The 18827-nt window shown below is 41.4% G+C and overlaps 1 protein-coding gene across 3 annotated transcripts; it reads left to right on the top strand.

Annotated features, from left to right (window-relative positions):
* The first annotated feature begins 2699 nt into the window (after positions 1 to 2699).
* LOC128652808 (uncharacterized histidine-rich protein DDB_G0274557) lies at positions 2700 to 16181 on the top strand. 3 transcript variants are annotated; one of them, XM_053705758.1, is made up of 3 exons: positions 2700 to 2876; positions 10960 to 13346; positions 14098 to 16181. In XM_053705758.1, exon 3 carries the CDS (start codon positions 14957 to 14959, stop codon positions 16046 to 16048), a length of 1092 nt encoding a protein of 363 aa, XP_053561733.1. In that variant the 5' UTR covers positions 2700 to 2876; positions 10960 to 13346; positions 14098 to 14956; the 3' UTR covers positions 16049 to 16181. The 3 variants fall into 3 exon arrangements, with proteins under 3 accessions (XP_053561733.1, XP_053561732.1, XP_053561731.1); XM_053705757.1 differs by having other exon boundaries at positions 13831 to 16181; XM_053705756.1 differs by having other exon boundaries at positions 10960 to 16181.
* The last annotated feature ends 2646 nt before the right edge of the window (positions 16182 to 18827 follow it).

Genomic DNA, 18827 nt, shown 5'->3' with positions numbered 1-18827 from the left:
AATATCAGTCTATCATCTTTATCTCTTGTATTTAAGTTTTTATTAACACTCTTGGGTTTCAATAAATTAGATCTAAGAATAAGTTTCACTTTTATTTATTTCTTAATCAATTAATATTTCAGGATAGCCTCTCTTTAAATCTAGCTCTCGTTCTTCTAATCTTATGTCTACCAAACTCTCATTAGAGACAATATTTCTGACTCTTAACATCTGACTATGAGGGAGATTTTTAATCAATGAAGGGGGTAAAAGGCTATTACGGTCTGTACTCTTTTTAAATAGATCAGTCTCAAAGGATTTACCCATTTTAATGTCCCTGATGTCCAAAAAATAAATAAATTCCTCACTCCAGGTAAGCTTAAATTTTATATAATTTGTAGCTACATTTAGCTCATTAACAAACTCTTCCGGGGTTCCAACGTCACCCCACCATACCCCAAAAATATCATCAATATACCACAACCAGGTGACGCCATATCAATTGAACAAATGGTTTGCAAACACACACCTCTCTTCATATAAATTCATAAAAATATTGGCATAATTGGGGGTGACGTTGGAACCCATGAGGAAGAAGTCATCTTGGAACATAAAATAGTTAGTGTAGAGAATAACAGTTAATAACGGCAAAAAAAATTCAATTTGAGCAAAATTATACTTATTGTCCGATTCTAAAAGAGTTTTAACAGAATCTATTCCACTAGTGTGCTTAATGTTAGTGTATAAACTCTCTACATCAAGGCTAAACATAATACATTTAGTAGTAGGGAGCTCTAGGAAGTTTCACTTTGTATAAAATGTATCAATTTAGGAAGTGTAATGGTTAAAATACCTGTTAGCGCCACCTAGTGGTATTATGCTATATACGTGTACACTGCATGTTTGTTAGGCATGGCATGAGTAAGGGATAAGATACCGAAACATCGCCTGTTTGTTTGTCTCCTATATTCTATGAATACATAAGGATTTACTGTCACCTTTGAGTTTCTCTGTGATATATTTTGGGTACTGGGCAGTGGCACACAGGTGACGTGCAATACCTGCTTGAGTGCTGGAACATTTTCCTTTTATCAAGTTGTCAACATGTCAGCTATTATCTAGGTCTCTATGTTATGGGCGAGTTGGCTACATGTCAGTTATTATCTAGGTCCCTACGTTATGGGCGAGTTGACTACATATCAGTTATTATCTAGGTCCCTATGTTATGGGCGAGTTGACTACATATCAGTTATTATCTAGGTCACTATGTTATGGACAAGTTGGCTACATGTCAGTTATTATTTAGGACCCTATGTTATGGGCATATTGGCTACATACCAGTTATTATCTAAGTCCCTACGTTATGGGCAAGTTGGCTACATGCCAGTAATTATCTAGGGCACTACCTTATGGGTGAGTTGGCTACATACCAGTAATTATCTAGTCCCTACATTATGGACGAGTTGGCTACATGCCAGTTATTATCTAGATCACTACCTTTTGAGTGAGTTGGCTACATGACAGTTATTATCTAGTCCCTACATTATGAGCAAGTTTGCTACATGACAATTATTATCTAGGACCCTATGTTATGGGTGAGTGGGCTACATGCCAGTTATTATCTAGTCCCTACATTATGAGCAAGTTTGCTACATGACAGTTATTATCTAGGACCCTATGTTATGGGTGAGTGGGCTACATGCCAGTTATTATCTAGTCCCTACATTATGAGCAAGTTGACTACATGCCAGTTATTATCTAGATCACCACCTTTTGGGTGAGTTGGCTACATGCCAGTTATTATCTAGTCCCTACATTATGAGCAAGTTTGCTACATGCCAGTTATTATCTAGGACCCTATGTTATGGGTGAGTGGGCTACATGCCAGTTATTATCTAGTCCCTACATTATGAGCAAGTTGACTACATGCCAGTTATTATCTAGATCACCACCTTTTGGGTGAGTTGGCTACATGCCAGTTATTATCTAGTCCCTACATTATGAGCAAGTTGACTACATGCCAGTTATTATCTAGATCACCACCTTTTGTGTGAGTTGGCTACATGCCAGTTATTATCTAGTCCCTACATTATGAGCAAGTTGGCTACATGCCAGTTATTATCTAGTCCCTACATTATGAGCAAGTTGGCTACATGCCAGTTATTATCTAGGACCCTATGTTATGGGTGAGTGGGCTACATGCCAGTTATTATCTAGTCCCTACATTATGAGCAAGTTGGCTACATGCCAGTTATTATCTAGGACCCTATGTTATGGGTGAGTGGGCTACATGCCAGTTATTATCTAGTCCCTACATTATGAGCAAGTTGGCTACATGCCAGTTATTATCTAGATCACCACCTTTTGGGTGAGTTGGCTACATGCCAGTTATTATCTAGTCCCTATGTTATTGGCAAAGCTCATTCAGACACTAAGCTCTTTGAGTTTCAGAACCTGGATAAGCAATTTCAGTTATTAGCTAAGCATTTCTCCTGTTTCTTTTTTAGACCCAAATCTTGTTCTGAATCTCACCGAATTATTTATTTCGGTGCCTGAAAACCATCAGAGCATCTCCCTTCCCTGCCAGGTCCTGTCCCGCTCTAGCAACAGATCTATCTTCTCAGTGAGCTGGTGGAGATCTCCGAGACAGCTGCTATTTAAGGCTGAGCGGGATGGCCTCTTTGGCTTCACTAATGAGAGTGAGTTTGGATCTCAGCGACTTCAGTTTGTGAGACTCTCAGAGCTGAATTTCCAGCTGAGGATTCTGCATCCTTGTGAATCAGACTCAGGAATATATTACTGCATTGTCCAGGAGTGGGTGCAGAGCCCACGCAGTGAATGGCATCTCAAAGAAGAAACACTGTCAGCGAACATCTCTGTCACTCTCCTGCCTGCAGGTAATGCACAAGTTAAATAAGCCTGTGAGAGTTAACCATTTCACTGCTTCCAACACAGAATATTACATACCAAAGTCTTAAGTTTCCTGTTTGATTTGAGGCCAACACTTGATGTTTTGTGGTCTTGTGTACAATAATGCAACTGAAATTTATTGCTAGGTGTAATGTGCCCTTAGGAATGTTTCTGGAAGGGAATAAAGGGATAGGAAAGTCAAACTTAAACTTGCATGATTCAGATAGAGCCGGTCATTTTAAGACACTTTTAAATTCACTTCTATTTTCAAATGTGCTTCGTTCTCTTGGTATCCCTTGTAGAAAAAGAATACGCACATATCCTACACTAGTGGGAGCTAGCTGCTGATTGGTGCCTACACACATTTGTCTCTTGTGATTGGCTGACTAGATGTGTTCGGCTTGGTGCCAGTAGTGCAATTTTGTTCCTTCAGGAAAGGATAACAAGAGAACAAAGCAAATTTGATAATGGAATTAAATTTGAAAGTTGTTTAAAATGGTTTGTTCCATCCAAATCATGAAAGAAAATTGTGGGGTTTCCTATCCCTTTAATAGCAGGACGAACCAGACTGAAATGATATCACAAGAGACAAATATTAAATGCCATAGATACTCCCCCAGTCTAATATTATGTATTACTCCAGGACATGGGAAAGAGTAGTAAATACAATACATCCATTTAGTAAAGTGAGTCTTATAGGCTGGCAGTGGCCATATAGCAGACGTTAAGTGAACATATTATAAAAGCTCTGTATATAAATATTCTCTAGTGACTATCGCCTAGATTTAGAGTTCTGCATTAGGGTTAAAAAGCAGTGTTAAGGGGTCCTAACACTGCTTTTTAACGCCCTCTGGTATTTAGAGTCGGTCAGGAAAGGGTCTACCACTCACTTTCTTTCCGCGACTCGAGGCTACTGCAGATCCCCTTACGTCAATTGCGTATCCTATCTTTTCAATGGGATTTGCCTAATGCTGGTATTAAGAGTCTTGGAAGAAGTGAGCGGTAGAGCCTCTACCGACAAGATTCCAACCGCAAAAAAAAGTCTGTAGTTAAGAGTTTTATGGGCTAACGCCGGAACTTAAAGCTCTTAACTACTGTGCTATAAAGTACACTAACACTCATAAACTACCTATGAACCCCTAAACCGAGGCCCCCCCACATCACAAACCCTATAATAAAATTATTTAACCCCTAATCTGCCAACCGGACATCGCCGCCACCTACATTATACCTATGAACCCCTAATCTGCTGCCCCTAACATTGACGACACCTATATTATATTTATTACCCCCTAATCTGCCCCCCCCCAACGTCGCCGCCACCTACCTACACTTATTAACCCCTAATCTGCTGTCCGGACCTCGCTGCCACTATAATAAATGTATTAACCCCTAAACCGCCACGCTCCCGCCTCACAAACACTATAATAAATTGTATTAACCCTTAATCTGCCCTCCCTAACATCACCGCCACCTACCTACAATTATTAACCCCTAATCTCCCGCCCCCAACGTCGCCGCTACTATAATAAAGTTATTAACCCCTAAACCTAAGTCTAACCCTAACACCCCCCTAACTTAAATATAATTTAAATTAATCTAAATAAATTTACTATCATTAAATAAATTATTCCTATTTAAAACTAAATACTTACCTATAAAATAAAGCCTAGCGGCTAGATTTAGAGTTGGGCGGTAGACGTCAAAACCAGCGTTAGAGGCTCCTAACGCTGGTTTTTACCGCTCTCTGGTATTTGGAGTCAGTCAGGAAAGGGTCTAACGCTCACTTTGCAGCCGCGACTTTTCCATACCGCAGATCCCCCTACGCCATTTGCGTATCCTATCTTTTCAATGGGATCTTTCTAACGCCGCATTTAGAGTCTTGGCTGAAGTGAGCGTTAGAAATCTAACGACAAAACTCCAGCCGCAAAAAAAAGTCAGTAGTTAAGAGCTTTCTGGGCTAACGCCGGTTTATAAAGCTCTTAACTACTGTGCTCTAAAGTACACTAACACCCATAAACTACCTATGTACCCCTAAACCGAGGTCCCCCCACATCGCCGCCACTATATTAATATTTTTTAACCCCTAATCTGCCGCTCCGTACACCGCGGCCACCTACGTTATCCCTATGTACCCCTAATCTGCTGCCCCTAACACCGCCGACCCCTATATTATATTTATTAACCCCTAATATGCCGCCCCCAACGTCGCCTCCACCTACCTACAATAATTAACCCCTAATCTGCTCTCCCTAACATCGCCGACACCTAACTTCAAGTATTAACCCCTAATCTGCCGACCGGAGCTCACCGCTACTATAATAAATGTATTAACCCTTAAAGCTAAGTCTAACTCTAACCCTAACACCCCCCTAACTTAACGAAATAAATTAACTATTATTAAATAAATTATTCCTATTTAAAGCTAAATACTTACCTGTAAAATAAACCCTAATATAGCTACAATATAAATTATAATTACATTGTAGCTATTTTAGGATTAATATTTATTTTACAGGTAACTTTGTAATTATTTTAACCAGGTACAATAGCTATTAAATAGTTAATAACTATTTAATAGTTACCTAGTTAAAATAATAACAAATTTACCAGTAAAATAAATCCTAACCTAAGTTATAATTAAACCTAACACTACCCTATCAATAAATTAATTAAATACAATACCTACAATTACCTACAATTAAACCTAACACTACACTATCAATAAATTAATTAAATGCAATACCTACAAATAACTACAATGAAATAAACTAACTAAAGTACAAAAAATAAAAAAGAACTAAGTTACAAAAAATAAAAAAATATTTACAAACATTAGAAAAATATTACAACAATTTTAAACTAATTACACCTACTCTAAGCCCCCTAATAAAATAACAAAGCCCCCCAAAATAAAAAAAAATGCCCTACCCTATTCTAAATTAAAAAAGTGCAAAGCTCTTTTACCTTACCAGCCCTGAAAAGGGCCCTTTGCGGGGCATGCCCCAAAGAATTCAGCTCTTTTGCCTGGAAAAAAAAAACATACAATACCCCCCCCCAACATTACAACCCACCACCCACATACCCCTAATCTAACCCAAACCCCCCTTAAATAAACCTAACACTAAGCCCCTGAAGATCTCCCTACCTTGTCTTCACCTCACCGGGTTCAGCGATCGGTCCAGAAGAGGGTCCGAAGTCTTGATCCAAGCGGCGGCTGAAGAACTCCATCATCGGGCTGAAGTCGGAAGTCCATCATCGGGATGAAGTCATCTATCAAGCGGCATCTTCAATCTTCTTTCTTCCGGAGCGGAGCCATCTTCTTCCCAGCCGACGCGGATCCAACCTCTTCAACCGACGCCTACTCGCCGAATGACGGTTCCTTTAAATGACGTCATCCAAGATGGCGTCCCTCGAATTCTGATTGGCTGATAGGATTCTATCAGCCAATCGGAATTAAGGTAGGAATATTCTGATTGGCTGATGGAATCAGCCAATCAGATTCAAGTTCAATCCAATTGGCTGATCCAATCAGCCAATCAGATTGAGCTCGCATTCTATTGGCTGATCGGAACAGCCAATAGAATGCGAGCTCAGTCTGTTGGGGGGGGGTATTGTATGGGTTTTTTTTCCAGGCAAAAGAGCTGAATTCTTTGGGGCATGCCCCACAAAGGGCCCTTTTCAGGGCTGGTAAGGTAAAAGAGCTTTGAACTTTTTTAATTTAGAATAGGGTAGGGCATTTTTTTATTTTGGGGGGCTTTGTTATTTTATTAGGGGGCTTAGAGTAGGTGTAATTAGTTTAAAATTGTTGTAATATTTTTCTAATGTTTGTAAATATTTTTTTATTTTTTGTAACTTAGTTCTTTTTTATTTTTTGTACTTTAGTTAGTTTATTTCATTGTATTTATTTGTAGGTATTGTATTTAATTAATTTATTGATAGTGTAGTGTTAGGTTTAATTGTAGGTAATTGTAGGTATTGTATTTAATTAATTTATTGATAGTGTATTGTTAGGTTTAATTGTAACTTAGGTTAGGATTTATTTTACAGGTAATTTTGTAATTATTTTAACTAGGTAACTATTAAATAGTTATTAACTATTTAATAGTTTTTGTACCTGGTTAATATAATTACAAAGTTGCCTGTAAAATAAATATTAATCCTAAAATAGCTACAATATAATTATAATTTAAATTGTAGCTATATTAGGGTTTATTTTACAGGTAAGTATTTAGCTTTAAATAGGAATAATTTATTTAATAATAGTTAATTTATTTCGTTAGATTTAAATTATATTTAAGTTAGGGGGGTGTTAGGGTTAGAGTTAGACTTAGCTTTAAGAGTTAATACATTTATTATAGTAGTGGTGAGATCCGGTCGGCAGATTAGGGGTTAATTATTGTAGGTAGGTGGAGGCGACGTTGTGGGGGGCAGATTAGGGGTTAATAAATATAATATAGGGGTCGGCGATGTTAGGGGCAGCAGATTAGGGGTACATAGGTATAATGTAGCTGGCGGCGGTGTACGGAGCGGCAGATTAGGGGTTAATAATAATATGCAGGGGTCAGCAATAGCGGGGGCGGCAGATTAGGAGTTAATAAGTGTAATGCTAGGGGTGTTTAGACTCGGGGTACATGTTAGGGTGTTAGGTGCAGACATAGGAAGTGTTTCCCCATAGGAAACAATGGGGCTGCGTTAGGAGCTGAACGCTGCTTTTTTGCAGGTGTTAGGTTTTTTTTCAGGTCAAACGGCCCCATTGTTTTCTATGGGGGAATCGTGCACGAGCACGTTTTTGAAGCTGGCCGCGTCCGTAAGCAACTCTGGTATTTAGAGTTGCAGTGGCGGTAAATATGCTATACGCTCCCTTTTTGGAGCCTAACGCAGCCATTCTGTGAACTCTAAATACCAGCGGTATTTAAAAGGTGCGGGAGAAAAAAAGCACGCGTAGCTAACGCACCCCTTTGGCCGCCAAACTCTAAATCTAGCCGTAAGATAGCTACAATATAACTAATAATTACATTGTAGCTATTTTAGGATTTATATTTATTTTACAGGCAACTTTGTATTTATTTTAACTAGGTACAATAGCTATTAAATAGATAATAACTATTTAATAGCTACCTAGTTAAAATAATTACAAAATTACCTGCAAAATAAATCCTAACCTAAGTTACAAATACACCTAACACTACACTATCATTAAACTAATTAAATAAATTACCTACAATTAGCTAAACTAAAATACAATTAAATAAACTAATCTATAATACAAAAAACACTAAATTACAAAAAATAAAAAAAATTACAAGAAGTTTAAACTAATTACACCTAATCTAAGCCCCCTAATAAAATAAAAAAGCCCCCCAAAATAATAAAATGCCCTACCCTATTCTAAATTACAAAGTAATCCGCTCTTTTAACAGCCCTTAAAAGGGCTTTTTGCTGGGCATTGCCCCAAAGTAATCAGCTCTTTTTTAACTGTAAAAAAAATACAACCCCCCCAACATTAAAACCCACCACCCACATACCCTTACTCTAACCCACCCAAACCCCCCTTAAATAAACCTAACACTAACCCCCTGAAGATCTCCCTACCTTTAGTCGTCTTCACCCAGCTGAGTCGAATTCTTCATCCAAGCGGAGCAAGAAGAGGTCCTCCATCCGGTAGAAGTCTTCATCCAAGCGGGGCAGAAGAGGTCTTCCATCCGATTGAAGTGTTCATCCAAGCGGCATCTTCTATCTTCATCCATACAGAGCGGAGCGGCAGCATCCTGAAGACCTCTGACGCGGAACATCCATCCTGGCTAACGACTGAACGACGAATGACGGTTCCTTTTAATTACGTCATCCAAGATGGCGTCCCTCGAATTCCGATTGGCTGATAGGATTCTATCAGCCAATCGGAATTAAGGTAGGAAAATTCTGATTAGCTGATTCAATCAGCCAATCAGATTGACCTCGCATTCTATTGGCTGTTCCGATCAGCCAATAGAATGCGAGGTCAATCCGATTGGCTGATTGGATCAGCCAATCGGATTGAACTTCAATCTGATTGGCTGATTGAATCAGCCAATCAGAATTTTCCTACCTTTATTCCGATTGGCTGATAGAATCCTATCAGCCAATCGGAATTTGAGGGACGCCATCTTGGATGACGTTATTTAAAGGAACCATCATTCGTCGTTCAGTCGTCAGCCAGGATGGATGTTCCGCGTCAGAGGTCTTCAGGATGCTGCTGCTCTGCTCCGGATGGATGAAGATAGAAGATGCCGCTTGGATGAACACTTCAATCGGATGGAAGACCTCTTCTGCCCCGCTTGGATGAAGACTTCAACCGGATGGAGGACCTCTTCTTGCTCCGCTTGGATGAAGAATTCGGCTCGGCTGAGTGAAGACGACTCAAGGTAGGGAGATCTTCAGGGGGGTAGTGTTAGGTTTATTTAAGGGGGGTTTGGGTGGGTTAGAGTAGGGGTATGTGGGTGGTGGGTTTTAATGTTGGGGGGGTTGTATTTTTTTTACAGATAAAAGAGCTGATTACTTTGGGGCAATGCCCCGCAAAAAGCCCTTTTAAGGGCTGGTAAAAGAGCTGATTACTTTGTAATTTAGGATAGGGTAGGGCATTTTATTATTTTGGGGGGCTTTTTTATTTTATTAGGGGGCTTAGATTAGGTGTAATTAGTTTAAACTTCTTGTATTTTTTTTTCTGTAATTTAATGTTTTTGTATTATAGTTTAGTTTATTTAATTGTATTTTAGTTTAGCTAATTGTAGGTAATTTATTTAATTAATTTATTGATAGTGTAATGTTAGGTGTATTTGTAACTTAGGTTAGGATTTATTTTACAGGTAATTTTGTAATTATTTTAACTAGGTAGATATTAAATAGTTATTAACTATTTAATAGCTATTGTACCTAGTTAAAATAAATACAAAGTTGCCTGTAAAATAAATATAAATCCTAAAATAGCTACAATGTAACTATTAGTAATATTGTAGCTATATTAGGGTTTATTTTATAGGTAAGTATTTAGTTTTAAATAGGAATAATTTATTTAATTATAGTAAATTTAGTTCGTTTTATTTAAATTATATTTAAGTTAGGGGGGTGTTAGGGTTAGGGTTAGACTTAGGTTTAGGGGTTAATAACTTTATTATAGTAGCGGCGACGTTGGGGGCAGGAGATTATGGGTTAATAATTGTAGGTAGGTGGCGGCGATGTTAGGGAGGGCAGATTAGGGGGTTAATACAATTTATTATAGTGTTTGCGAGGCGGGAGTGCGGCAGTTTAGGGGTTAATACATTTATTATAGTCGCGGCGATGTCCGGTCGGCAGATTAGGGGTTAATAAGTGTAGTGGCGGCGACGTTGGGGGGCAGATTAGGGGTTAATAAATATAATATAGGTGTCGGCTATGTTAGGGACAGCAGATTAGGGGTTCATAGGGATAATGTAGGTTGCGACGGTGTCCGGAGCGGAAGATTAGGGGTTAATAATATAATGCAGGTGTCAGCGATAGCGGGGGCGGCAGATTAGGGGTTAATAAGTGTAAGATTAGGAGTGTTTAGACTCGGGTTCATGTTAGGGTGTTAGGTGTAGATATAAAAAGTGTTTTCCCATAGGAAGCAATGGGGCTGTGTTAGGAGCTGAACGCTGCTTTTTTGCAGATATTAGGGTTTTTTTCAGCCAGCTCAGCCCCATTGTTTCCTATGGGGATATCGTGCTCGAGCGCGTTTTTCCTGCTTACCGCTACTGTAGGCACCGCTGGAATTGAGAGTTGAAGTGGAGCTAAATTATGCTCAACTCTCCCTTTTCTGAGGCTAACGCAGCCATTCAGAAAACTCTAAATACTAGCGTTGTCTTAAGGGTGCGCTGGAAAAAAAAGGAGCGTTAGCCCCGCGACAAAACTCTAAATCTAGGCGTATGTGTGCTCATCAGTAATATATGGAGTTTATCAGAGTGAGATCAGTCATTTTGTGGAAATCATTGCATTGTGGTTGTGTCTGCTGGTACCGAAGGTGCCTTTATTTATATTATTGCCTATGTGACGCAGCCTGTTCTTGTCTTTCCTCAGCTCACACCTTCCAGTCGCGGCTCTGCTCATCTCCATCACTGTTATATTTTCTTGTGATTTACCCCTTGCTGCTGCTCATTCTGGTGGGCACACTCATGTGGGTTTGTGTGAGAGTAAGAAGGAAGCGGAAAGCTAAGTCCTATCCTTTCCATAACCACGAATCCATGAATCTGAGATGAAGAATGGCATCGAGACTTGGGATGAACTAGAGACTAGACTTCTTGTTTTAGCAACTTACATACCAACCTCACCCATACAAAGCCTTATGTAAATGCAGGCAACTAATCCAGACATACACAGGTTCAGCCTAAAACAACCACACACCCATATGTAGCCCCACAACCTCACCCACACACAGCCTTATGCACAAGCATGCAACCTTATCCAGACATACACAGGTTCAGCCAAAAACAACCACACACCCATATGTAGCCCCACAACCTCACCCATACAAAGCCTTATGCACAAGCATGCAACCTTATCCAGACATACACAGGTTCAGCCAAAAACAACCACACACCCATATGTAGCCCCACAACCTCACCCATACAAAGCCTTATGTAAATGCAGGCAACTAATCCAGACATACACAGGTTCAGCCAAAAACAACCACACACCCATATATAGCCTCACTACCTCACCCATACACAGCCTTATGCACAAGCATGCAATCTTATCCCAACATACACAGGTTCAGCCAAAAACAACCACACCCATATATAGCCCCACAACCTCACCCACACACAGCCCTATGCACATGCATGCAATCTTATCCCAACATACACAGGTTTAGCCACAAACAACCACACCCATATATAGCCCCACAACCTCACCCACACACAGCCTTATGCACAAGCATGCAATCTTATCCCAACATACACAGGTTTAGCCACAAACAACCACACACCCATATATAGCCCCACAACCTCACCCACACACAGCCTTATGCACAAGCATGCAATCTTATCCCAACATACACAGGTTTAGCCACAAACAACCACACACCCATATATAGCCCCACAACCTAACCCATACACAGCCTTATGTAAATGCAGGCAACTAATCCAGACATACACAGGTTCAGCCAAAAACAACCACACCCATACAAAGCCTTATGCACAAGCATGCAATCTTATCCCAACAAACACAGGTTTAGCCACAAACAACCACACACCCATATATAGCCCCACAACCTCACCCATACAAAGCCTTATGTAAATGCAGGCAACTAATCCAGACATACACAGGTTCAGCCAAAAACAACCACACACCCATATATAGCCTCACTACCTCACCCATACACAGCCTTATGCACAAGCATGCAATCTTATCCCAACATACACAGGTTCAGCCAAAAACAACCACACCCATATATAGCCCCACAACCTCACCCACACACAGCCCTATGCACATGCATGCAATCTTATCCCAACATACACAGGTTTAGCCACAAACAACCACACCCATATATAGCCCCACAACCTCACCCACACACAGCCTTATGCACAAGCATGCAATCTTATCCCAACATACACAGGTTTAGCCACAAACAACCACACACCCATATATAGCCCCACAACCTCACCCACACACAGCCTTATGCACAAGCATGCAATCTTATCCCAACATACACAGGTTTAGCCACAAACAACCACACACCCATATATAGCCCCACAACCTAACCCATACACAGCCTTATGTAAATGCAGGCAACTAATCCAGACATACACAGGTTCAGCCAAAAACAACCACACCCATACAAAGCCTTATGCACAAGCATGCAATCTTATCCCAACAAACACAGGTTTAGCCACAAACAACCACACACCCATATATAGCCCCACAACCTCACCCATACAAAGCCTTATGTAAATGCAGGCAACTAATCCAGACATACACAGGTTCAGCCAAAAACAACCACACACCCATATATAGCCTCACTACCTCACCCATACACAGCCTTATGCACAAGCATGCAATCTTATCCCAACATACACAGGTTCAGCCAAAAACAACCACACCCATATATAGCCCCACAACCTCACCCACACACAGCCCTATGCACATGCATGCAATCTTATCCCAACATACACAGGTTTAGCCACAAACAACCACACCCATATATAGCCCCACAACCTCACCCACACACAGCCTTATGCACAAGCATGCAATCTTATCCCAACATACACAGGTTTAGCCACAAACAACCACACACCCATATATAGCCCCACAACCTCACCCACACACAGCCTTATGCACAAGCATGCAATCTTATCCCAACATACACAGGTTTAGCCACAAACAACCACACACCCATATATAGCCCCACAACCTAACCCACACACAGCCTTATGCACAAGCATGCAACCTTATCCAGACATACACAGGTTCAGCCAAAAACAACCACACACCCATATGTAGCCCCACAACCTCACCCATACAAAGCCTTATGTAAATGCAGGCAACTAATCCAGACATACACAGGTTCAGCCAAAAACAACCACACACCCATATATAGCCTCACTACCTCACCCATACACAGCCTTATGCACAAGCATGCAATCTTATCCCAACATACACAGGTTCAGCCAAAAACAACCACACCCATATATAGCCCCACAACCTCACCCACACACAGCCCTATGCACATGCATGCAATCTTATCCCAACATACACAGGTTTAGCCACAAACAACCACACCCATATATAGCCCCACAACCTCACCCACACACAGCCTTATGCACAAGCATGCAATCTTATCCCAACATACACAGGTTTAGCCACAAACAACCACACACCCATATATAGCCCCACAACCTAACCCATACACAGCCTTATGTAAATGCAGGCAACTAATCCAGACATACACAGGTTCAGCCAAAAACAACCACACCCATACAAAGCCTTATGCACAAGCATGCAATCTTATCCCAACAAACACAGGTTCAGCCACAAACAACCACACCCACATATATAGCCCCACAACCTCGCCCACACACAGCCTTATGCACATGCATCCAATCTTATCCCAACATACACAGGTTCAGCCTAAAACAACCGCACACCCATATATAGCCCCACAACCTCACCCACACACAGCCTTATGTAAATGCTGGCAACTAATCCAGACATACACAGGTTCAGCCAAAAACAACCACACAGCCTTATGCACAAGCATGCAACCTTATCCAGACATACACAGGTTCAGCCAAAAACAACCACACCCCCAAATGCACAGCTTCAGTCACACAACCTCACCCATGCATAGATAGCTTCAGCCATAAATAAACCTCACTCACACATGCACAGTCTCACTCACACATCCTGACTCACAAATGCACATCCTCACTCACACATCTTCACTCACACATGCACGCACTCACTCACACATGCACATCCTCACTCACACATGCACATCCTCACTCACTCATGCACAGCCTCACTCACACATCCTCCCTCACACATCCTCCCTCACACATGCGCACACTTACACATCCTCACACTCACACATGCACAGCCTCACTCACACATCCTTACTCACACATGCACATCCTCACTCACACATCCTGACTCACAAATGCACATCCTCACTCACACATCTTCACTCACACATGCACACACTCACTTACACATCCTCACTCACACATGCACATCCTCACTCACTCATGCACAGCCTCACTCACACATCCTCCCTCACACATCCTCCCTCACACATGCGCACACTTACACATCCTCACACTCACACATGCACATCCTCACTCACACATCCTGACTCACACATACACATTCTCACTCACACACCCTCACTAATACAGCCTCACTCACACATGCACATCCTCAATCACACATCCTTACACACACATGCACAGCCTCACTCACACATCCTCACTCATACATCCTCACTCACACATCCTCATACTCACACTCACTTACACATTCTCACTCACACATCCTCACTCACACATGCAAATCCTCACTCACACATCCTGACTCACACATGCACATCCTCACACTCACTTACACATCCTCACTTACACATCCTCACTCACACATGCACATCCTCACACTCACTTACACATCCTCACATGCACAGCCTCACTCACACATGCACATCCTCACACTCACTTGCACAGCCTCACTCACACATCCTCACTCACACATGCACAGCCTCACTCACACATCCTCACTCACACATGCACAGCCTCACTCACACATCCTGACTCACATGCACAGTCTCACTCACACATCCTCACTCATACATGCACAGCCTCACTCACACATCCTCACTCACACATGCACAGCCTCACTGACACATGCACATCCTCACTCACACATCCTCACTCACACATGCACATCCTCACTCACACATGCACAGCCTCACTCACACATCCTCACTCACACATGCACAGCCTCACTCACACATCCTCACTCACTTACACATCATCACTCATACATCCTCACTCACACATGCACAGCCTCACTCAGACATCCTCACTCACACATGCACAGCCTCACTCACTTACACATCCTCACTCACACATGCACATCCTCACACTCACTTACACATCCTCACTCACACATGCACAGCCTCACTCACTTACACATCCTCACTCACACATGCACAGCCTCACTCACTCACACATCCTCACTCACACATGCACAGCCTCACTCACACATCCTCACTCACTTACACATCATCACTCATACATCCTCACTCACACATGCACAGCCTCACTCACTTACACATCCTCACTCACACATGCACATCCTCACACTCACTTACACATCCTCACTCACACATGCACAGCCTCACTCACTTACACATCCTCACTCACACATGCACATCCTCACACTCACTTACACATCCTCACTCACACATGCACAGCCTCACTCACTTACACATCCTCACTCACACATGCACATCCTCACACTCGCTTACACATCCTCACTCACACATGCACAGCCTCACTCACTTACACATCCTCACTCACACATGCACATCCTCACTCACACATGCACAGCCTCACTCACTTACACATACTCACTCACACATGCACAACATACATTTTTTGGGGTAAACTGTCTCTGAGACAAAGAATAATGTCAGAGGATCAGTTTGCTATGAGCACATAAATGTACTTATGTACTTTATACCGAGAAAACTAATATTTTAAAACATGTATTAAATATTTAATAATAATATACTTAGATTATTTCTCTAAGCAGTGAACATTTCTTATTTCTCTGCCCTGATGCTGTCGCATGCTTTTTATAGACAATACTTATATTATCTAGTCATCATTAGGAAGATATGTTGCAAACTTTAAATGGATATATTTCTAGTACAGATTATATAAGTTATTTCTTCTATTTGGAAACTCAAACATTTTCTTAAATTATTTAAATAAACATAGACCTAGATTGCAAGTGGAGCACAAAAATAATAACACTATTAAGCGCTAACATCAAGTTAAATCAATAGCACTTTATTCTTGCGCTCATATTATAAGTTGGAAGTATAAAGTTATCGCTTGAGTTAAGGCAGCGTTAACTCCCTCTCCCCATAGATTTATAGGAGCCGATTTATTATTGTGTGGACGGACATGATCCGATATTGTAGATCATGGCCGCCGCACTTTGATAAATGCCGACAGCTTACGCTGCCAGCATTTATCATTGCAATACAGCCCCTTGCAGATTTGCGGCCAATTGGCTGCTACCAGGGGATATCAATCAACCGGATCGTATTGGATCGGGTTCATTTCAGGCGATTTCTGTCCACCTCCTCAGAGCAGGCAGACAGGTTATGGGCAGTAGCGGTCTTTAGACCGCGGTCTTTATAACTTGTGTTTCTGGAGAGCCTGAAGGCTCGCCAAAAACACGGGGCATCAAGCTCTATTAGAAGCTTGATTAATATGCCCCATAAGGTGCACTACAAAACCTTCTGGCTCTCACTCAAAGTGGGCTAAAGCTGAAGGTGCGTTAAGAAATACTTTTTTCTATATACATTATATAACATTTTCCAAGTGAAGAACAATCGGCTAGATTACGAGTTTTGCGGTATGAATGAAAAAGCAGCGTTATGGCTCTTTTTCACTACCGCTGGTATTACGAGTCTTGCAGGTATAGGTGTACCACACTTTTTTGGCCGTAACGCAACGTAACTACCACAGCTCTCAAAAAGTCCTTTTTAATGGGACTTCCACAGCGCCGGTATTACGAGTTTGCCTGTCCGGTCAAAAAGTGAGCGGTACAGCCAAATACCGTCCAGATCCGTACCGTAAACTGAGTCAGTAGTTATGGCTTTTATGTTACAGAGCCGTAACATAAAACTCATAACTAAAGTGCTAAAAAGTACACTAACACCCATAAACTACCTATTAACCCCTAAACCAAGGCCCTCCCGCATCGCAAACACTAAAATAAAATTATTAACCCCTAATCTGCCGCTCCCGACATCGCCGCCACTAGAATAAACATATTAACCCCTAAACCGCCGCACTCCCACATCGTAAACACTAGTTAAATATTATTAACCCCCTAATCTGCTATCCCTAACATCGTCGCAACCTACATTACAGTTATTAACCCCTAATCTGCTGTCCCTAACATCGCCGCCACTATACTAAAGTTATAAACCCCTAAACCTAACCCTAAGTGTAACCCTAACCCTAACACCCACTAACTTTAATATAATTAAAATAAATCTAAATAAAAATTACTATCATTAACTAAATAATTCCTATTTAAAACTAAATACTTACCTATAAAATAAACCCTAAGCTAGATACAATATAACTAATATGTAATTATTAGTTATATTGTATCTAGCTTAGGGTTTATTTTACAGGTAAATATTTCTATTAAATGTGACTAAAATGTAGCTAAATGTGCAAACAAAAAACTCAAGTGAATATAATGTATATAAATAAAAATAATATTGTTTTATACAGACCAAGGATTGGAAACAAAATTTTTTACCGTCCTTAATGAAGAGTCCAATTCAATGTTTATTGGGGATTCCACTCAGGATGAACCTGAAAGAGAACAAGAAACATAGCACGATTCTGCGGTTAATATAATTCAGTACACGTTTACTTTGTAGAGTTTCCACTCACTTGAGGCAGAGCTCTCATCAGCTCTGGCTATAGCACTCTAGCTAAAAAACCTCCAGCAAAACTTGATACCATCGCCTCTAGTTATGAAGCCGTCTACTTAGCTGCATTCGCCGGCCCAATACGCTCGCCTAAGCTCGCCTACCATCGCCTCCGCGGAACTGAATACGTTCGCCAAAGTTATCAAAAAATCTGTCAAGAAGCCGCGCACCAAGTACGGAGCAATGAGCAGCGGACTGTTGTTAACTGACAGTCATCGATCTCGCTGCTCATCGGCTTCTTCGCAGCTTTTTTGATAGCCGGTCACTAAGCACCCACACTAAACTACACTGTTTTACCCCCTAAACCGCCGCTCCCGGAGCCCTCCGCACCTAAATAAAGTTATTACCCCCTAAACCGCCGCTCCTGGACCCCGCTGCAACTATAATAAATGTATTAACCCCTAAACCGCCGCTCCCGGACCCCGCCGCCACCTACATTATACCTATTAACCCCTATCCTGCCCCCCACTACACCGTCGCCACCTATATTCAACTTATTAACCCCTATCCTGCGGATCCCGGACCCCGCCGCAACTAAATAAATTGTTTAACCCCTAAACCGCCGCACCCGGAGCCCACCGCCACCTATATTAAACTTATTAACCCCTATCCTGCCCCCCACTACACCACCCCAATCTACATTAAACTCGTTAACCCCTAAACCGCTGCTCCCGGACCCTGCCGCCACCTATATTAAACTTATTAACCCCTA

Source organism: Bombina bombina, chromosome 3, assembly GCF_027579735.1.
Source record: "Bombina bombina isolate aBomBom1 chromosome 3, aBomBom1.pri, whole genome shotgun sequence".
NCBI lineage: Eukaryota > Metazoa > Chordata > Amphibia > Anura > Bombinatoridae > Bombina > Bombina bombina.
This window is presented reverse-complemented; position numbering and strand designations above follow the sequence as displayed.